This window comes from Myxocyprinus asiaticus, chromosome 32 (assembly GCF_019703515.2).
Source record: "Myxocyprinus asiaticus isolate MX2 ecotype Aquarium Trade chromosome 32, UBuf_Myxa_2, whole genome shotgun sequence".
Classification (NCBI taxonomy): Eukaryota; Metazoa; Chordata; class Actinopteri; order Cypriniformes; family Catostomidae; genus Myxocyprinus; species Myxocyprinus asiaticus.
The window spans coordinates 17,200,487-17,223,957 of record NC_059375.1 but is presented as its reverse complement, the minus strand read 5'-3'; the positions used below and the strand labels follow the sequence as shown (position 1 = coordinate 17,223,957).

Sequence of the window (23,471 nt, the reverse complement as noted above, 5' to 3'; positions counted from 1 at the left end):
ACTCAGGGGGTGTAGTAATAACTTCTGCAAATATAAAATTATGATAGCTTATTTACAAGTACACCATAATGCCGTTTAAAGTGAGAAAGCTGCTGAAGACACTAAAGAGGCATGTACTTTGTCATGCGACAGATGCATTGTTCTGCAATAGTGGGGTTTCACTCTACAATAGATTTCGGTGTTTCCATGATGCACTTGATCATATGCACATGCGCACTCTTCAAAAACATATTATTGCCAATTATAGATGCGTTAACATAAACGCTTAAAGCGCTTTCTCTTACCAGCCTTTAATCCTTTGAAAGGCTGCACTCGCATTTACGAGACGTTTAAGGACACCACTTTCTGCAAACCCTCAGAAGAAATTGTTTTCTTAAATGCATGTTAACATGATAAAAGTGTTGACAGAATGAAAGAAATATATGGAATGAAAGATGAGACTCAGCAATGTCAAATAATGTCCACACAGCAAACTAACAAAGGAACTATGCTTCTAACCACAGGTAAAGAGCTGTAGTTTTAACCACATAAGTTTGCAATGCTGTTTGCGAATGTTCCTTGGATCTACGGTTTTGGAAAACACCAAATCGTTGAACTATGTTGGTAACGGTGGATCTTGCGACCATAGTTGGCTAATGATACTTTTGGAAACTCACCCCTGAATAGTAATTTTCCAAGCTATACTGCATTAGCATGTCTGCTAAGCATCAAAACACACAAAAAAACATCAAATTACTCACAAAGAGCTGTTAAAATTTTAGAAATATAAAAACTTTCAGATGGTCACTGCCAATCAAAAAGGCCCTCTGGAAATTTCTAAGCTACACTTAATTAAGTGAATATCTCTTAGAGATCGTTGTAATTAAATATGGAGCTGGAGCGCAGCAGCACGTCATTCCAGTGTTGTCAAAGTTGTCAAATAGGTAAATAATCAACTGACAACACTGAATATAAAGCTGAATATGACATTTAAGTAGAATGATCTGCTTCAACTGCTACACAAACTATACTCTTTCCATATATGGGCTGCCCTGGGAACACGCAAAATGATTAACAGGCAAAAATGGCCTTAAAATCTGCCATTCTAAGTCACCTTTTTCAGTGATAATTGTTAGTTAAAAAGGACATTTTCTGCATGTAATTATATAATTGCATGCATAAAATGTCCTTTTATATGGATGGATGGATGGATGGATGGATAATTACATGCAGAAAATGTCCTTTTTATAAAATGCTTATAAAATGGTTAAAACACCTTTAATGGTCAGTCTAAGTTAAATTTCTTGCACTGTCTGACCACTTTAAAAAAACTTGGTTCTCATGTCACATTGTAATGCAAATGCTCCGGAAAGCTTGGAGCTTATTTTTAATTATACTATTTTTAGTACGTTTTGTCAATGTACCTTCTCAGTGGGTGCATCCCACCTTTTTCCATAACTGTTTATAATGTTGGTGATTTCCCTTGGGTATGATAAACAGTAATCTAACATTCTTCTCCCTGATACTGTAGGTATAATGTCATACTTTCCTGGCTGTCCCATTGCTCTTTAGGCCACAGATACATTAACTTAACGATGGCAATTCTAAAACACAATTATGTTTCCAGCAACACGAGCTGACATTTGCAAGCTACATATGGCAAGCAATTTTCACACCAGGTACAAAGACCTACATTGGTATAAAAATCTATTACAAAAAGGTGTAAACAAGTGATTTTCCCAAACCTTTTATTCCATTGGAGTAAAAATAGACTTTATTGAAAATTGCACAATTCAAGAAGGAACTACGTTTGACACTAAATTTTAGACACAAAACAATTCACTATAAACACGAATGACTTGACACTGTTATACCTTTATGCATTTGGCAGACGTCTTTATCTAAAGCAATTTACAGTACATTACAGCTATACATTTTACCAGTATGTGTATTCTCTGGTAATCGAACCTGTGACCTTTGGGACACAAAATTTTAAACAATTTACATTCATTATAAACTCAAATGACTGTATCAACATTGTTTTACATTTAAACATTTGGTAGACGCCTTTATCTAAAGTGATACAGTAAATGCTATACATTTTATTAATATTTTTGTTCCCTGAGATTCAAACCTGTAACCTTGATATTGCTAGCACCATGCTCTCCCGGTAAACACAAACTGTTGTCATAGCGATGCATCTGTTATGCAGTTTTGTATGTTTTCTGCCCTTGGGTGTTGTAATGTTGGCTGGCAACGAGATAAACGAAGAGACGATGATGTGTGATGAACCCAAGTGCAGTTTTATTAACAATCGTGAAATCCAAAAACCCGTACTACAAACATGAACAAAACATAAACTTGACTTGACTTGACTACCAAACAACGTTACATAACGCAATACCTGACAAAGGACCATGGCAAACATGAGGGTATAAATACATGGACAAAGGTAACAAAACAACCATGAACAGACAGGACTATAAACAACATAACAAGACTAATAAACTTAAACCAATGACAAACTAGAACTGATAACGAGTTAACAAGACAATAAACCAATGAAAACAAGACACATGAACATGGAGGGAAACAGGATGATCACATGACTTGACATGGAAACAGGGAATCACATGACGTGGCAGGGAAACAGGAAATAACATGACATGGAACCACATGACCTGAACAGGAACTAAACTTAAAAAAAAAGACATGAAAACAAGAACAAAACACATATAAACGTGACATGTGTCAACATGTCAGGACAAGGACTTGTAAGGTCCATAGACATAATGCTGACTTGATTCTCAAGAGACCTCCAGTTGAGATAAGGGTGTTTCAAATCCGTCAACACGCTGTCACTAATATTGATCAGCTTGCTTCATACCCAACAGAGAGAAATAAATTAGGAAGCAAATGAAGCAGTTTGCTTCCCACAGCTTCATGGCCATGTGTTGATATTAACAGTGTGAAAACACTGTTATTGCTAAAAAAATAAATAAAAGAAATGTGTGTTTATTATGATAATCTGTGTGGACATATTTAAGTAAATTACACAATGGGGTGTGCTATTGAAGACAGTAAATAAAAGTAGACTCAAATAAAATGTACACATCCTCATGTTCCAATCCCACATGACTTTCTTTCCTTTGAGTAACACAAATGGAGACATGTTAGGCCGAATGCTAGGGGTGCACAGCCTCAGTCACCGTTCCCTTTCATCATGTGGGGAAAAAGATGCAATGAAAGTGAATGGTGACTGAAGCTGCATTCTGCCTAACATTTCATTTTGTGTTCCACAAAAGAATGAACAGTCTGGGTGAGTCAACACAATCTGATCTCATGAAAAGTCGTACATAATTTATGAGTTGGCTATTTCGTATGGTCTCGCACAATGTTGTTCGCATAAACTCCTACGACTTCATCACGTGCAAATTCCTGGATGTCTAATGCGGAAGTAAGCGCGAGTTCCGCGCATGAGGTGTTAAGGACATACTTATTAATATTATGCCCTTACCCAGCGACATCATTGGCTGTAGTGAAAGTTGTAGGAATTCAAACGAGTGCAGTCGCACGATATCATACAAATTAGGCAAATTTAGAAAAGTCGTACAAATCCTGACGATTTTGCCGTGAGAGTGTGTTGGTCAACAACATCCTGGACAGGGCTGGCCCAGACTCAATTGGTGCCCTAGGCGAGATTTCAGATTAGCGCCCCAAACCCCTGCCCCATTTTTCACTTGAACTCCAATTTACTGCAAAGCTTTTTTTAACATTTTATATAATATGTAGAAGCATATATTTGATGATGTCTCGATATAGCCAACATTTTCAGTCAAAAATTACAATGTGTGGCAAGCAGGAGTATGATATAACAGGTGTTCTACTGAATAGTTTGCTGATTTGGAGAATGTACTTTTAAAAGTGTACTTATGTTATTAATTTTTGTACCTGCAGGGCAATCTGATGGTCTTTTTTGCGCACACACACAAACTGTACAGTGAGCGCAAAGAGATCAGGCAGGTGCGTGAGAAAGATGTAAAAAAGTACTTTGAAAGATTGTGCACTCTGTCGTGATATGGTCCTAACTGTATACATCCCGGACATTTTTAGCCAATTTTGAAATGCTTTTTTTCAGGTCTGAAAAGAGGACATGTCCTGGAAAAAAATTATGCATGGTCACCCTATGTAACCACTTATCAGTAGAACTGAAAGGATGTTAGTGGAACATATCGCTCAACACAGGGGTAAAAGGGCACACAGTCGGCATGAGAGGGCGCACTTCTGACAAAAATAAAAATTTAAAAAATCCTCTTGTGCGGCACCCCTCTGTCATTTTGCGCCTTAGGCAACCGCCTATGTTGCCTCTGCCACGGGTCGGCCCTGATCATGGATTTTCATTTTTGCAAGTAAACAGAACCAGTGAAATGCGATTAAATTCAGCTGATTTGTTTAGCACGTTTCACATATTGTTTCAAAGCAATTTATAAAGAATAGTGCCCTGCACACACCAAGCAAGCAAGCCAAACGTGACAGTGGAAAGGAAAAACTCCCTAAAGATGTTTGAGTAGATCTGAAATTCAAAAAATGACTGCAGAGGGGAGGGGAAAAAGGAGGCTGTGATAAACACTCTTGAATGGTCCATTAGGTTCTTTTTCATTTGTTCAATATATATAAAAAAATAAATAAAATAAAATAAAATAAAAAACAGGTCAAAACTGTGTCATTGGAGTCATCCAAATTTTGCCATGCATGTTCCTTCTGAGCACTGATATAATTGAATCCACTTTGATTTACATATTTGACCGGCCACAGTGACCTCACCACATTCATTCTGTCTGACATGACATCACATGAAAAATGAAGCGCACAGGGAGCACAGTGAGCAAAACTCGTTGACTCTGCTACAGACAAGAATTAGTAGGGAGTGAGCGGAGAGGGAGGCTGAGAGAGCAGATGCATTGATCTCAGGATTGCGCAGCACTCAGCCGACAAACCTGGAGGACCTCTAATGACATACAAGATTTAAGGATTTGACAGGAGTTACAGCACACAGCACTTGGATTTGGAGGACGCTGTATTTTCTGTTTCCGTGCTATAACAGGGATGGATCGGCGGCGGAGAGCATCCCTCGCGCTCACCTTGAACTTCATCGCGCTGATCCTCGCCATATCCGCACTGACCACCAGCTACTGGTGTGAGGGGAACCGAAAAGTTGTGAAACCCTTCTGCACCGGGCCGGTGACAGGAAAACAAACACACTGCATTCGATATAACAGCTCGAACGTCAATGACAGCAGGTTGGTTCAGTACATTTGGGAGACAGGTGAGGATAAGTTTGTTCTGAGGAAGTTCCACACCGGCATTTGGTTTTCCTGTGAGCAGAATGTCGACCTTGTGGGTAAGGATGCGGCTTTGCTAGCATTTCCCCCAATGTTGCTTCGTTCAGTTTGATTGTGATTGGAAATTAATAATTTTAAAACAGCTAATGAATAGCCTATTCCTTATAAGCGCCTGTTGAGCCCTGTTTGATTTCTCCGATTGAATCAAACAATTTTCTTTTTTCTTTCTGCATTAAACATCAGTATTAATAAACATTAGGGGATGATAAAGTCTCAATGTCAGTCTGTCTCTTTTAAAACCTCTCGTTGTGTATTCTATGTAATAAATTAATAAACTGTTGGCGAAGTGATCTGTATTTTTAGATGGGTTTTGTTACACTTAAAAGTCAGTTTACTAGTGCTATCCATCACAGTCATTGGACGTCCTTCTTAAACCTACTTACCCAATTTTTATGCACATTTGTATGCATTTTTCCTTTGGGACTCCAAGAGAGTTTCCGAATTATAGCTATTATTGCATTTAATTCTCTTTATTGTTATTTCTTACATTTTTATACAAATACTATTTTAATTAACATCATTTTAAATATTCACCTTGAGCTTTACTTGGGGCTTCGATACTGTTTAAATAAAATACCATTATGCGCCATTCATACCGAGGCGAGCGCGTTTTTGCGTCCATCTGTGCTGTTTTTTCAGTTGTTTTCCAATGTAAACGTCTTTGCTCGTTGCCACGCGTCTGGCTGTTTTTTTTTTTTTTTTTTTTTTTAGACACCGTGTCAAGATAAATAGATCTTCAACTGTTCAAAACCAACACAGGCTCATGACAATGCGTAATTGACCTTGGCTGGGTTTCCCGAAGCACTAAGTAGGAATTTAGTAGCACTTAAGTAGTACTTAATCTCTGCGTCGCGATTCCCAAAAGCATTGTTATCTAAGTATAGCTCGTAAAAACTTTCGTAAATTAACGAGAGCTTTGATCCAGTCTTAAGTCCATTAAGTGCAACTTAATCTTATCTTTCTGGCATCTTTCACAGTTTATCAGAGACAAAGGGACATTTAATAAATTGTAGTAATTTATTTTGATCATTGGAAAGCCATTGTAAACTATTTCAGTGGATTAAAAAAGTGTTGAAAAACATCGCATTGAAATCAGTAGGCAGTCTCCGCAGTCTGCGCATGCGACATGATAGGTGTAAATTACAAGACATTAATAGCCTACAGTATAACGCTATATTAGCCTTCTTTGATAGGCATAATTGTAATGGCAATAGACAGACAACATGTTCTTATTAAACATATTATTTAAGAAGACATGTAAGTAATGTGACCAGGCAGTTTAAAACTTCAATAAATAGGCCTTAATAATTAATAAATAATTACAATTCGGTTAACAAAGGAGATTAGAGCGAGAGTGTGCAATGAGAGCTTCCCTCTTTCTTCCTCCTCCTCTTCTTCCTTCCTCCAATGGCTGGTTCAAATCGGCTCGCCTATAGTCTTTTTACAAGGCAGAAACAAATTGCATGATGTATAATGGCAGTAAGGCTACAAGTACACAGTGCCTCACACTCTAACCAGATGATTTATTAATATTTAGACAGGTCTATGAGTAGTTCAATACTGATGCCCATTATTTTAATCCTGTTCTTTGTGCATTTGTTCAGTTTCCAGCCAATGGAACAAAACTTTAGGCTATGTGAGAGCCCCTTATGATTCACATCATGCACATTGACGTTACATTACATCATATTTTCTTCACTTTCATTAATCTCTATAATTGAGCATCAGTATATCTGAAACTCCTCCTTACTAATGCCATCATTATTTCTATAATTAAATTCTGTAATAGCCTGTAATACATTTTGGCGCCTCGGCAATGTTATGAACAACTTCTATGTTCGTTAGAATTTCCACATTATTTTCATGTTGAGAAGACAAACTCCTGGACATATTTGCCAAAGTGATCAGCACCTTTGGACTGGTCAGCTCCCGTAACGAAGACCTTAAGTTCAGCTTTATTTGTGCAGGTTTGGGAAACAGGCGTTTCTCTATCGTAAAATAACGAGCGACGTTAGTTAAGATGATCGTTAAAGCTTAAGCTGCAACGTTATCGGGAAACCCAGCCCTTATTCACAGTAGCGCCATCTTTGATTTTTGGTCGTTCCTACAATTTGGTGGCATTTCAGCTTTGAAACTTTGAAACTGGTCAAGCTAAATGACAAAAAAATAAAAAATCAGATGTCCATCCAGTTAAATGGGAAGCATCAGGGTGGACAATAACAGGGTGGACATTCACATATGATTAACAGCACAAAATAAAGGAAAACATAAATAAAACAAAAGAGTTACAAACTTTAAATAACTCTGATGTCCACCTCCAGTGTGTGTGATGTAATTTCATAGCATACTGTATATCTTCAATGAAAGGTCACTGTATCATGATATAACAGGTTGGACAATAAATCAAGGGACACACAAATTACACATTCACCACAAATGAATGCATGTTAGTAAGAGAATGTAGTATTAAACTCTTAATTGTATGTGGGAAAATCCAATGATTATCCAATAGATATCCAATGATTTAGCATGAGTTTGATGAGCAGTTTTGGGGACATGAGGAAATGACAGTGCAATAGTTGAAAAGGATTTCAATTATTTAAAATATAACTTATAAGCCCCAGAAATGTGTAACATTATAAATAGTCTTTATTCTTTTTAACAAGCCTTTCAAACTTGTAATCGAGTGAAATTAAACAATATAAATACCACACACTTGTACTGGGGACTTAAAAGCCACCGAATTGTAGGAATGACCCTGGAATGAAAACGAAGCTCTGTAGGATAGACTTACCTTCTCTTTAGTGACATGCACTGTATAAAGCTATCAAAAAGCTCATAGATCACATCTAATTTTCCCACAACTCATGTTTTCTGGAGTTTTTTGTCTACTGAAATGTCTTTGAAAGACATGTTTTTCAATGTTTCGTCAGAAGAATGATCCAAAACTCTTCAAACAGTACAGCCCATTGATGAGACAAAAGCAGCTTTTCCACCATTGGGCCAAACAGTTCTCATCGCAAAACTGTAATGTTCCGTGCCGATCTGGGCCAGCTGGTGTGGTTATGGTTTATTTTTCCACTGTGGTATGGTGAAATCAGGAGAACTTATGCAACAGATCCGTCTGTTGGCGATGGCATGAGAGGTAATCATTGGAGCGAGTGCGGACCGCTATGGAGGATGATCGCATATTCCAGTTTTTAGGACTGCTTTTTCCCCCTGGTTTTACTCTGCTGACAAACAGCAAATACACAGAACATGTCGCAAAAAGGAAAGTAAATAGAAAAAGGCAAGAAGTTTACCATAATTTGCTGAGGGCTTGTGTTTGCCACCGGACACAAACATGCAGAAAAGTAAAAGATCCCAGACTAGCTAAAAAGGATATTTATTGACAGAATGTTATATAAGTATTATATGAAAATAGTATATGAGAAATAAATTGGTGTATTTTGAGTTTAAATGAGCTAGTAAACTGCTTCCCTGATGGAAAAGGTGTAGGCTACAAGACTTAGTTAAACCATCATAATAAAACCATGACGATACACTAAACAAGTTGCCACATACTAAAGCCTTTCCAGCAGCACGTTTGAGAATGGTTACGTACGGTTAGCTAACCATGCCACTGCAACTGTTCCGTACCGTGCTCAGAACCGTTCGGCCCGATGGTGGAAAAGCGGCTTTAAAAGTCTATCCTTCAAGCCTCATCAAAAATCAAAATGGCGCTACTGTGGAAAAGGTCTTAGAAGAATATCCTTTCTAAGTCGATAAAAGGTACAACTTTTAGACCAACCAATAACATTCGCTTCTCTCATCTCATTCCAAACCTTGATATATATATATATTTTTTTGTACATTGTACACAAAAGTTATTTTCCTATTAAAATCATGGTATGGGGTTTGACTTTATGGTAAGGTTTTGGTTTAGGGGTTAAAAAGGAAAAATCGTATGATGTTTCTCTTTCTTCCATGCACACAACAGTGATTTTTCAGTTAAAATCATGGTTATGTTTAGAGTCTGGGTAAGGGGTTATACTTTATTGTAAGGTTTAGGTTTGGGTAAGGAGTTAAATGTAGAAACATTTTTAATAATATCGTCTATTGGTTCATTTCTTTTTCTCTATGGCAGTAAAAGCCATACGTTTTGTCCGAGGCACCACGTTTGATTTCTTACGATTTCACCATGTCATGCTATTCTTACGAATCTTCACGAGATCTCGAGACACCTGCGTTCGTGGCGCTGCGTCTAACTTTTTTGCGCAATAAGTGTTCGGTGTGAACTGCCCTTTATTCTTTTGAGCTGGCCATTTACAAGGATTATCATTATTTACAGAATGTATACAGTTTTCATGGAGGAACAATAGACCAGTCCTAAAGCTTCATTTCGGTCTCCAATATCATTACTATAGAATACAAAATTAGCATAGGTAACTTCCTGTATATGCCTAGTGTTGGTAATCTTACAGCATTGTTTTCAAAATCTTTTCTGAAATAATTTTCCTCTTGCAGGTGAGAAATGCAGAAGTTTCATTAATGTTGCCCCTCCCCATGAGAGAGGTAGGTTCCGTCATTCCTAATTGAGAACTCTGGGGAATTCAAATTTTCTAGGATGCTTTAAAGCATTTGTCACTGACGAAAACATTTCTCCTAGTGTCTGCTGCATGAGAATTTTTGTGCATGCTGTCTGAAGGTCCAGTCAGTTTAAATTAAGCTTGTTTTCTTTTTTCTTGTTTTTTTCTCTCCACTATGCGAAAACCTTCCTCATTCTCATTCATGTAGATATATGAACATGTCAATAAGGTTTCATTCTCTCAATCAGCATTGCCAGCCTCTTTAGCGCAACTGCTTCAGAGTGTAATTGATGGATGCATGATGTCAGGCAAAAGATCCATTTGTAATAATGATAGTTAATCATGACAATGAAACACTTAATCTAAGTGGCCAAAGGGTTATTTCTCTCTTCTGTTATTCAGCTCAGTAGAATTTTGCACTCACTTTAAATTATAGAACTAAAGTTATAGGGCTTCAGGTTAAAATAAAGCCACTGAATTATAACGACGAGTAGTCCATTGAGAACACATGATGCTTAGATGTTAAAATACATTCTCCTTTCCCAGCTTAATATGCAAAGACAACTGTAAGTGTTGCTTCCCCTGAAAAGTGTAAACTGTGGTTAATTGAAAACTTTGAGCACCAAAAATAGCCAGACACAGCAACATTGGCTCAACCATTAGCTTGGAATTGGGGCAGGACTATCTTTTTGTCCAACTAAAGGAAGGAATGAGAAGGGTTTTAGAAATCTTGTTTTTTTTGTTTTGTTTTTTTTTTTAGATGCTATGTAGCAGTGTGAGAGAAGCTTTGAAACTGTAGCTTTCTAAACTACAAGCTACTCATAACTTAAAGTAGTTAGAATAAATGCAAGCTATCTTTTTAAGGAAGTTGTAGTATAACCATGGTTAATTTTCATAGGGGTTAAACAGATAGGGTGACAACATTAAATTGAACATTTATACTAAATATACTGTATTAAAGTAGAAAGCACACTATTGTATATAACTGAATCGAAATATAGTACTACACAGCACCAATATACTAAATATTTCACTTCAAAATAGAAGGCAATGTCCCTGTAAGTCTGTGTGGGGCTCAAGTGAATCAGCAAATCATTTTTGTAAACTAGTTCCTTTACGTGAACCGTCCGATTGAACCAGCTCACTAAATTAATCAGAGTTCCCTAAGCTAAATATAAGCAATTGTTTATTTTAAACAGTTCATTTACCTGAATTGTCCAAAAGAACCATTTCACTTAAATGATCTGTTTTTCCCACGGCTCCATTGCTGCGTTCGCAATACCATGTGAAAGATGTAGCATTTTATGATGCTTCAACGCTACTCGTTGGAAAAATTTCACTCGTTAATGTAAAAGCTACACTACTGACACGCTACTGAAAAAAGTTTCGTTAGTATTGTCGCTACTTTTAGTGAACTACTTCCCAACAATGAATGCTAATGGCAAATAAATTACACGCGATTTTAGCCGTTCTAGAATTTCGACTAGCTGAGCCGTTGAATTAGCCACGCCCCCTCTTTCCGAAACCTCGCACTCCACAGATACCAAATGAGCTTTAATGAGACCGATATCGAGCAGAAACGGTTGTTAAAAACAGCAGCAGCGAAGTAGTGCCCTTAACTGACAACTGTTATGAGCAACATGACATAAAAATGGCATTAAGCCTTAATAATTCTCTGCAACTACAATGATGATTGACAGACAGAAAGCATCAGAGACCGCAGCCCATGGACACAGTTGTGTTCTGTAAACAAGAGTGTAGAGCTGTCACAGAGACCGGTGAGATATCTCACGACACTTATTGAATTGAATTAATATCTTTCAGGGAGTAGGAAAAAATGTTCATACCTTTCCATGAAAAAATCGCTTACACCACATTTAACCTTTAGGGCACCTACACAGTAGGTTACGCTGCATCAGAAAACACTGGAATACATTGATTTCAATGGGTATGGTGCTTCCTAAAGACATAGAGGAAAGCGCAAGGTTTACTAAAAGTGATGCTCCTTCATGGGACCAAATTGTGAAAAATGTAACTTTTGCTACAACACTCTGACATAGGGATCCACTGACCAATGAGAATTTCAAAGAGGCAAGTGCAGTTGTTCTTTTTAAAAAAAATATTCACTGAATTCCCGCTTGATTTCAGACTGACCCAGCTCTCTCCGGTTCCAAACCCTAAAAATGTATCTTCTTGTTCCTTTCCATCAAACACTCCATCAAAGCTTTATCTACTGTGAAGGTGCCCTAATAATATTCAACTCCCTGAATATTAGTCCATCAAAGGCGTAGATTTGGCTTGAACAATGGGGGGGTTGCAGCGATAAGCATTTACATATTTCCAATGATCATGGTATAAATAATGCAGGGGTTGTACTTTCTTGTTTTGATTATTGGTGGGGGTTACCTCCCCCCTTCCCCCCCGGAATCTATGCCCCTGTAGTCCATACACAAAGTTCTCTATACACTTATGTATTTGTGAATATTGTTGTACACTCATCATCCCACCTAAAGTGCGTGTGGCAGCCGTGCACAAGACAGATTAAACTTTCTTGAGAATTCTATGAAATATGTAGATGCATTTGCATGCTTTCAAAGCTAAATCCTCCTTTAAATTGTGGCATAAACATTCCCTGTTTATAAATATTTTAGATGCTCACCATGAGCAGTGTGGTTTGGGTGGGAGGCAGATCTGAATGAGTCCCAGAGGTTCTGTTTGGCTTCAAAGTGTCAGTCTCCATGAACGTCTCTAGTACCATGTCACCTTAATCACCGGCTCGTTCCGCTTTTCACCTTACTGTGAGCTCATCTTGAGAGAACCCAAGTCCTATTTCCATAATTTCCTCAGGGGCCTGTCAACAATACCCTTGACGCACAGTACTTTCTGTCTCTGTCTCTTTCAAATGCACACAGGTGTCTTATGGCTATGCATCGTGGCTGAGTGTCTCTACATCTTACTGTTGGCCACTGGGGGAATTCTCATGTCCATAGAGGTCTGCCATTTTGGAAACGTCATTGATGGACTCAAACTGAATGCCTTTGCTGCAATATTCACAGTCTTGTCAGGTAACTTGTTGACTCTCTGCTTTATATGATTAGCTCATGCTTGTTGTTGTTTGTAAAATGAAATTCTTTCTGATTATGAGGGCTGATTTTTGAGTGATCCTCTCTTAACATATCTGTCTAGACTTTGTCAGACTCTACCATTTAAAGGTCACATGACTCATTGTTATGCACATCTATTAGATCCCACATTCAAGCCATATTGTACACTGAAAATGTTTTAACCTAAAGATGTGCTTCATGAGGTAACGTCTAAATTAACTGGCTTGATTCAAGACGAAAATTTACTTTAACATCACCGAATCGACTTGAATACATTTGATTAAAACAACAAAACTAATTTTAAGGGTTAGATCAAGTAAACATTTCTTCTTAAGGTAACAACTGCAGGTTACCACTTTTTACAGTGTAGACAGAACAACCATGTTGGATTTCCCATTAATGGCTCAAAAAAATAAAAATAAAAAAATAAAATAAAAATAGCCCTCACTACACTAGCCCTATTGCAGTTCTTTCTAAACTATATTTTAAAAGCCATTGAAATGTGATGTTGTTATTGGTAGTGTCCAGAGAGCAGATTTAGATTTCTATCTACCTGCAGGCTGACCTTTGCCTGTCCTTTATGGCAAATGTCTTTGCATTTATGTGGTATCACAGAGCCAATCCGATTCCCGGGATAGATAAAAAAAAAAAAAAAAAAAAAAAAAAATGCATAAGGCTCAGAATCCCATGTAAGCCTGACTTGAATGTCATCCAGGCTATTTTTGATGGTTTGACAATTTAAGGGCTTATGGTAACATATGTGTAGAAAATTCAATCTGCTTAAATCCCACTAGATTTATTTATTTATCTCAGTGTAGCATTGACTACGGAAGTCCATAATAATGAGAAGGAGTTGCACTATAGAGTCAAAGCGCTAATGTCTAACCTTATGTATTTATTATATATTCTTAAAATGAAACCCATCAAATACTTACGGGTACTTATTTACAGTTATAAGTTTTACTAATTTAACTTATTTTACCATTTAATGATATCAAAATTAACACCTCCCATATCATTAAATATTATACACTCACTGAGAACTTTATTAGGAACACCTGTACACCTACTTATTCATGTGATTATCTAATCAGCCAATTGTGTGGCAGCAGTGCAATGCATAAAATCATGCAGATACGGGTCAGGAGCTTCAGTTAATGTTCACATCAAAGCGAACAGTCAATTCAGTGAATACCTAACGATGGTGGTCCAAGGAGGGACAATCCACAAACCAGCGACAGGGTGTTGGGCACCCAAGGCTCATCGATGCGTGAGGGCAACGAAGGCTATCCTGTCGGGTCCGAACTGACAGAAGGTCTACTATGGCACAAGCCAAAGAAAATTGTAATGATGGTTATGAGGGGAATGTGTCACAACACACAGTGCAACGCACACTGCTGCATATGGGGCTGCGTAGCCGCAGACCGGTCAGAGTGCCCATGATGACCCCTGTCCACAGTCAAATGCGCCTACAATTGGCACGTGAGCGTCGGAACTGGACCTTGGAACAGTGGAAGAAGGTCGTCTGGTCTGATGAATCCAGTTTTCTTTGACATCATGTAGACGGCTGTGTACGTGTGTGCCATTTACCTGGGGAAGTGATGGCACCAGGATGCAATGTGGGAAGACGACAAACCAGTGGAGAGAGTGTGATGCTCTGTTCAATGTTCTGCTGGGAAAGTGGTCTAGCCCCGTGCCACCTACCTAAACATCGTTGCAGACCAGGTGCACCCCTTCATGGCATTCCCTGATGGCAGTGGCCTCTTTCAGCAGGATAATGTGCCCTGCCACACTGCACACATTGTTCGGGAATGGTTTGAGGAACATGATGAAGGGTTCAAGGTGTTGTCCTGGCCTCCAAATTTCCTTAGATCTCCATCCGACTGAGCATCTGTGGGATGTGCTGGACCAACAAGTCCTATCCACAGCGGCTCCACATCGCAACTTACAGGACTTGAAGGATCTGCTGCTAATGACTTGGTGTCAGATACCACAGGTAAACTCGCTGTTTTGCCGGTATGCGGAGGACCAACCGCATAATAGGCAGGTGGTCATAATGTTTTGGCTCATACTTATATACACTTACAGTATATATACACATGTCAAGATAAAAGTCTGGCAAGTAAAAACAAAAATGTACTAGCCAGTGGTGATTATTTCTTCAGTATGTCCTTAGAAGGCTGATGGAAGTAAAAGTTATACATCTTTTTACAAGCCAACCCGATGTACAAGATCTTACGATTTTGCTGTCTTGTGCTATTTATTACGACTTTTCATGAGACCGGGTTCAATAAATGTTTTATTTGTTCCCTAAAGTTAAAATAATAGCTCACACCAAAAATGTTATTCTGTCATCAATTATTTAACCTCCTGTCATTCCAAATCCATTTGACTTTCTTTCTCCTGTAGAACACAAAGGGAGATCTTTTGAAGACTTTTCATGCTGCTCTTTTTCATACCATGAAAGCAAAACTCTTGTCTTGTATTCCAAGTGCTCTAAAGCCATATTATTGCTGTGTGTGAGGAACAAATTGAAATTCAAGTCAAAATTCTCAGAAAATCTTCTCCGCTGTAGCTCTCAAATCTCATTTGCACATACGCATATTCAAAGTCAAGGGTTGACATCAATTAAACAGAACACCATTGGTTATTGAGATGAAGCAAAATGCAAGTCCCTGACAGTCCCTGGTCACCAAGTAGAGTATATGAATAAGTGACAGAATTATTATTATTTTTATTTTTTTATTTTTTTGTGAACTATTCCCTAAATATTATATTTAGAAGCTTAGGTCTTTTCAGCCCCTAAGGTTAGGTCCTTTTAGAAAATCCCTTCTCTACACTCACTGAGAATTTTATCAGGAACACCTGTACACCTACTCATTCATGCGATTATGTAAACATGCCTATCTCGTGGCAGCAGTGCAATGCATAAAATCATGCAGATACGGGTCAGGAGCTTCAGTTAATGTTCACATCAACCATCAGAATGGGGAAAAAATGTGATCTCGTGATTTTGACCGTTGCATGATTGTTGGTAACAGACGGGCTGGTTTGAGTATTCCTGTAACTGCTGATCTGAGAGGTCAGCGGAGAATGGCCAGACTGGTTCGAGCTGACCAAAAGGATACAATAACTCAGATAACCACTCTGTACAATTGTGAGTAGAATAGCATCTCAGAATGCACAACATGTTGAACCTTGAGGCGGATGGGCTACAACAACAGAAGACCACGTTGAGTACTTTATTAGGAAAACAGTGTTCCTAACAAAGTGTTAAGTGAATGTATGCTGTGCTGTTACATTATTAATCCATTGTATGGTAAACCTGAATGAATCATTCACATTTATTCTGGCAGTTTGCTGAAAAATGTGGGCAATATTAATAACTGATCATGAGAGTGAAGGGTTGGTTGTTGTGGTGGACATAGGTTGCAATGTCCAGGGATTTTGCTGGTCCATGAAATAATCAGTTGAGTAAAAGGACTTTTTCACCCCACGTTTTTATTCACTAATCTGTTTTTGTGCATGTATGTTTGTGATGATGCCTGCATAAAGGTGGCTCACTGTAGTTGTCATGGAGACACAAGGTTTATCATTAAGATACTCTCAGGGGAGAGAGAGGGCACGTGAGGGGGTTTAGATGGACATGATAGTGTAAGGACAAGGATGGAGGTTAAAAGCTATTTATTGTCCAAAAATGAAATGTATGTCATCATTTACTCACCCTCATGTTGTTCCAAAATTATATGACTTTCTTTGCTCGGTGGAACACAAAAAGAGATGTTATTTACAATGCTAGTTTCAGTCACCATTCACTTTCAATGCATCTTTTTTCCATACCATGAAAGTGAATTGTGACTAAGGTTAACTTCATATAAAGTGCAAGTTCTTTCTTAGGGAATAACAAAACTGAAGACAAAATAGTCTCTATGATCCCTTTTAGCTTGGGGTTGTTTGTCTTTCAGTTTTTGCAGTGGGTTCAATTTTCTGCTTTTTTGATTCACCTCCATTTAGTGGATTTGCAACAGCTAACGTAATATGCAGACCTAGTGGGCTGGAAGTAATCTGCAATCTTCCTCTGTCCTTGCTATTTTGGGTGTAGGGTGACATTGATTGTGCTGACTCCTAGTCTGACTTGTTGGCGGTGTTGATTATGTCAAGTTTGCCATCTGGACAGAGTATTTAAACTCTTATCACTTACACATAATGGCACTATTAAACAGTGACACTGACCTCTGCTGCACACTTTTTGGTAACAGCACTCATTAATAATTTTTGAAATATTTCTTAGTATATCCATTGACTGACCAGTGCTTAATGTTGTATAGCCTCCTCAATTACACAGAGAGAAATCGACGATGAAACAAAACTACTGAATTGTAAACATTCTTATAAAGTGGATGAGAATTTTCTAATTACTGGCCAAGGTTCTCTAGGGGTCAGTGCAATCTTTACGTCCAATCTATTTATATTTTGCACCATTAATCACATTTTAGCTTTATACAGTTCATTTCAATAGTCCTATGGTGTGAATATAGTTTTATTAAAAGTAAAAAAAATAGTCTACAGGTAGAGTATATGACCTCTCAATTACTCTAATATGAACTCATAACAACAGTATGAATAATAACTTCACCTAAACAAAATGCTGATTAAAAGATTTGGAATGTGGAATATACCATTATGCTTGGCATTTAATGTTAACTGCCTATATAATTGTTAGTGTTTCTGAGGTTGTGGTTCTGTATGTAATTTATGACAATGTTCATGAATTGTTTATAAATAACATACAGTTTGCCGAAGTTTAACACTGCCTCCTTGTGGTGAAAAAGTGAAGCCTCAACTGGAACTCTATTGCCTATTAATTTTATAAGGATGTGCAGAGCACAACAGCGCCCTCTAAATATACTGGTGGTAAATTAAACCAAGTTCTGCAGGACTGATACCTTACACCATTTTATGGTGTAGTTTATATAGTTTAATACACTTTAGTCATTGGCTCTTGCTTCTAATCTTGTTTATAGGTCTTCTTGGTATGGTAGCACACATGATGTTCACCACAGCATTCCAGCTGACCGTGAGTCTGGGCCCTGAAGACTGGAAACCACAAAACTGGGACTACAGTTGGTCTTATATGTAAGCTCACTTGTCTCATACACTCAACCAGTCAGTGTTAGGCAAAATTCAGGATTTACTGTTAGAAATGCCTCCGTGTCATGAGTTTGAGTTTGAACTGAATTGGCCACATCACACATGATGTTGAACTGGAATGTGAATTGGAATGACAGGAAGAGGAATTTACTAAAAATGCAAGTCAAAGAAATTCAACACAGTCACGCAACAGAGGAACTACATTAGCCAACAGAACAATAAAATAGGCCAAAACTTTTTAGGTGTTTTGTTTAGGTTTCCATCCTAAATGCCTTCATGTTGTTTGAATTTTGAGTAAATTAGAGCATTAAAGTTAATGTAATTAATTGCATGTTATGCCAATAAATTAACTGAATTAGTCACAGATTAAACTCATACATTATTATATGCAAAGAAAGCCCCCAAAATAAAAAAAAATAAATAAAAAATCTGTATTAAATTGTTAAATAATTATAAATAGGCAGAGGATATTTGCACTAAGTGCAAATAACAATAGTTGCTATTTACACCAAGTGTAAAAACATCTTCTTTTCAAGTGCAAATAGTCTTAGATGCTGTTTGCAACCCAGTGCAAGTAGTGGCAGATACTAATTGCACTCCTAATTAATTACTAACATACAGTATAGGGGTATCACTGCAGCATGTTTATTGTGTTTATTTAGAGTCCCACAGACACCCTTACACCAACCCCTACCTCTACCCCTAAACCTAACCTTCCCTTAAAAAATTAACCATGGTGGAACTACAGTAACCAGAGTATCACTATGATATTTTGTAGTAAAATCATAGTAACCACAAAAATTAAACATGGTTACTAAAGAATATGAACACCATATTACTATAGTAACACCTTGGTTAATTGCATTAGAACTATGGTTTTCACCTAAAACATGGTTACTACAATATTACTATAGTAAAACCATGGTTAATTTTACCTGGATCTAACCTTTCACTCAAATCCCGACCTTCACCCTGACCAAATCACTGCAAGGCAACCAACCTTTATATACATTTTTATTTATTTTTTAGATTTAGTATTAAAAGAATATTAAGAGTGGAAACAGGAAACAGGATGGAAAAAAAGTTGGACAAAAGGGAGAATCGAACTCGTGTCGTCCACATAAAAAAAGCACATACACACCACACCACCACACGTGGTGCAAATAGTCACTCCGTTACAAATAAATATTTATACATATAATAATTCAGATAATTAAGTTACATAACATTATTTTGGCAGACGAGTAAAGCACTGATTAGGCAATACAAAAAATGGCTTTAGAAGGCAATAGTCTAACATTATCCCATATTGAACATAATCAAATCATTGGCCTACAGTCCACAGCAATCTGTTTTGCAATTGAATTCATTTTATATCATATGGGCTTTTCAAAGGATGTGTCTATGTACGCTTTGGTTGTGCCGTGTCATAAACACAGTGTTTTTAGGGTGCTGTGTCAAGTTAATATTTGAAACTTAGAAAAACATGTCTTGACACCCCTGCGTTCCATACAACTGTGTTTGAACGCAAGAACGCCTCCTCACTTTGTGCTGTCTGCTGTAGTGATGGGTCGTTCATGAACAGTTTGTTTATTTTGAACTAGTGCTGTCAGTCGATTAAAATTTTTAATCATGATTAATTGCATCATTTTTTTTTTACTTAATCGCGATTAATCGCATATTTTTTGTAGTTAATCACGATTAATTGCATATTTTTTTGTAGTTAATCACGATTCATCACAGATTTTGAAAGTGCCAAAGTTTGACACCGTATATACTTTTCCTGTCAAGATGAATTTATATCAATTTTGGGATTGCAAATTTAAGTGTAACTATAAGATCAGGTAGTTTACTGTCTTTCATATAACATCACATGAAAAACTAAAGTGATGCACATTGTATTTGGCTTTTAAGGTATTTGCTGTCGTGATTGTGTGAAATCGTCTACACATGGCTGCATCCTGTTTGTCAGCTTGAACAAGAGTGTATGTGAATGAAAACTTGTTTCTCATGCTAACTGATGGCACTAGGTGCCCTAGTCCCATTCTGTGAATTGGTGGCCATTGTTCATGATTCATCCAATGTCTGAGTCAAATGTAAATGCTTTGCCATAGGCGTGGACCCTTCCTTATTTCTATGAAAATGAAGTCATCTGAGTGATATAGTTATGCTGACTGGATTAGGGCTGGAGAAACCCCAGTCTGTGGTGGGTTCAACTTCATTCTTTGTTTAAGGTTCACCTGAATACTTTGTTACCACCTGTAAGGACTGCCCACTGAATGCCAGTAAAATACAATGCATACCTCCCTAAATTAGACTTGATGACTGCAGCGCGAGACAGCACCTTCTGACGTGTAGACTGATTCTCCCGATCTTCTGCAATAAAGAATCCTGCTGAAGCTTTACCTGAGTCTCCTGGTCTTCTCTGATAGTTTATAACACCATCTTAGGAAAGAAAACAACACAATATATAACAATATAATGGTTTATTGACATTTTCCAAACAAAGCCTTCCACAGTATAAAGAAAGAAATGCACTAAAATAGCACCAATTCAAGTAACATTAAACATTCCCAAGGTCTAAGTGGGAGTTTGACTAATTGAAAGAACTAGTCTCCCATAGGTTGCATTTTTATTGCAATGGTCATTAAATCTCTTAAACTCTCATCCTCCACAATATTAATCTGTCAGTAGACTGTGGCTATTCACTTTACTACAGCAATCGTGAAGCCACGTTCATGATCCACATGAAAGTGCTTGCAGACAAAAATGTCTCATTCTGCGCTTTGGTGATAGTTAAAACTTGCCGTGCATCTGTGGTAATTAAAGTCTGCCTTCCATACTGTAGGCTGAAAAATACTTGATTTCTATCACAAGTCCCATCTGGGCTTGATTTGTACATCAAATAGTGTTGAGAGGTCCTTTCTCCATCATTCTATCACTGACACTGAATCACTGTTGTGTGTTTTTGTGAAGTGTGCATCAGTGTAATGACTCTTTGGCTGAATTATCATGATTTCCTAATTCAGAATATTATCAAAGTTTGCATAAGTGGACGTGTTCGGGGAATTTGGCTATTGAAAATGTTACATAGTGCCCGCTAAACCCTAAGTGCTAAGTGTAGCTGGAGTTGCACTTACTGCCCCCTGCTGACTGAGAATCGTAAAACATTAAGGTGGTATAGAGAAGAAATCCCTTTGAAAATCCGTTATCACGATCCTGCATCATGTTTGCATCTTCACTTTAAAATGGAATGTAGTTGTTATACCTAGTTGTTTCAGACTGACAGAATTAACAATCAGATGCTGATTCTGATTTGATACCTTTGATGCCCCCTTGACACTGTATGTTCTTTCCTCCAGCTTGGCTTGGAGCTCATTCACTGCCTGCATGGCCTCATCTGTAACCACCATAAACAGATACACTAAGACTATTCTGGAGTTCAAACACAAGCGAAAGAACATTGAGAAGAACCTGAAGATCAAGCAGAAGTTGCTGGACCTGGACTCTCCAGACCAGGTGTGGGACATGTACATCAGCTCTGTGCCCAGTACTGCTGAGGAGTTTCTGGACCTGTCCAGTTCTGGGCGAAAGCTCTCCACCAATTCTGTCTTCCTGGACCTCAATGACCTGCCATCTCCACAGGGAGAAGAGTACTGTTGAAGCCAATACAATGGACCTTCTCATTTAGAGAGCATATCCCTCATTTTCTTGGTACTCTTGCTTGCTCTTATTAGACTGTACCTGGCCTCACATTATAGTGTAGCCTGAGACCCATGAAAGCCTTGATTCAGGGCTCTTAAAAGGGATAGTTCACCCAAAAAAGTCACCCCCATGTTTTTCCCATATTACTTTTTTTCTTTTTATCAAAAGAGAAATTAGGCAGAATGTTTGCCTCAGTCAACCATGGCGACTGAGTCTAACATTCCCCCTCTCTTTTTGTGTTCCACAGAAGAAAGAACATCATTCAGGTGTGGAACAAATTGAGTGTGAGTAAATGATGACATAATTTTCATTTTTGGGTGAACTATCCCTTTAAGGTGATGCATTAAGGCTTAATAACTGTGCTCTTGACATAATGCTTTGTTTGATGTACTCTGTTGTATTGTTGTTTGTTGAAGATAATGCTTTGGGTTTTAGTTTGTTATTGATGTGCTAATATTTTGTATTGCTGATAGTGTATACAAGTTATTTAAACTTTTTAAATTGCATAAGAAACATATGCACATACTCTCAAAGCTGCCAGACTGACAGCATAGAAATATTTTTACTAGAAATGAGTGTTCAACTTTTTGTGAAAACTGTCTGCCACATCAGATTGTCCCTCTTTGCTGTATTACTATGTAATTTTGAAACATTTCCAATTGTATCCCGAGGGTATGTATATTCTTTTCTATATACAGTGCATCCGGAAAGTATTCACAGCGCTTCATTTTTTCCACATTTTGTTATGGTACAGCCTTATTCCAAAATGGATTAAATTCATTATTTTCCTCAAAATTCTACAAACAATACCCCATAATGACAATGTGAAAAAAGTTGTTTGAAATCTTTGCAAATTTATCAAAAATAAAAAATGAAAAAATCACATGTACATAAGTAATCACAGCCTTTGCCATGACATTCAAAATTGAGCTCAGGTGCATCCTGTTTCCACTGATCATCCTTGAGATGTTTCTACAACTTGATTGGAGTCCTCCTGTGGTAAATTCAGTTGATTGGACATGATTTGGAAAGGCACACACCTGTCTATATGAGGTCCCACAGTTAACAATGCATGTCAGAGCACAAACCAAGCCATGAAGTCCAAGGAATTGTCTATAGACCTCCAAAACAGGATTGTATCGAGGCACAGATCTGGGGAAGGGTACAGAAAATATTCTGCAGCATTGAAGGTCCCAATGAGCACAGTGGCCTCCATCATCTGTAAATGGAAGAAGTTTGGAACCACCAGGACTCTTCCTAGAGCTGGCTGCCCGGCCAAACTGAGCGATCGGGGGAGAAGGGCCTTAGTCAGGGAGGTGACCAAGAACCCGATGGTCACTCTGACATAGCTCCAGTGTTTCTCTGTGGAGAGAGGAGAACCTTCCAGAAGAACAACCATCTCTGCAGCACTCCACCAATCAGGCCTGTATGGTAGAGTGTCAAGACGGAAGCCACTCCTCCGTAAAAGGCAAATGACAGCCTGCCAGGAGTTTGCCAAAAGGCACCTGAAGGACTCTCAGACCATAGGAAACAAAGATTGTACTCTTTGGCCTGAATGGCAA

At 37.9% G+C, this 23,471-nt stretch overlaps 1 protein-coding gene across 1 annotated transcript; it reads left to right on the top strand.

Moving 5' to 3' along the window:
* The first annotated feature begins 4,917 nt into the window (after nt 1-4,917).
* On the top strand, nt 4,918-22,755 carry gsg1l2b (gsg1-like 2b). The gene is made up of 5 exons (XM_051666635.1): nt 4,918-5,380; nt 9,888-9,935; nt 12,862-13,014; nt 18,078-18,189; nt 21,567-22,755. The coding sequence occupies exons 1-5, from the start codon at nt 5,086-5,088 to the stop codon at nt 21,865-21,867; spliced, it is 909 nt and encodes a 302-aa protein (XP_051522595.1). The 5' UTR covers nt 4,918-5,085; the 3' UTR covers nt 21,868-22,755.
* The last annotated feature ends 716 nt before the right edge of the window (nt 22,756-23,471 follow it).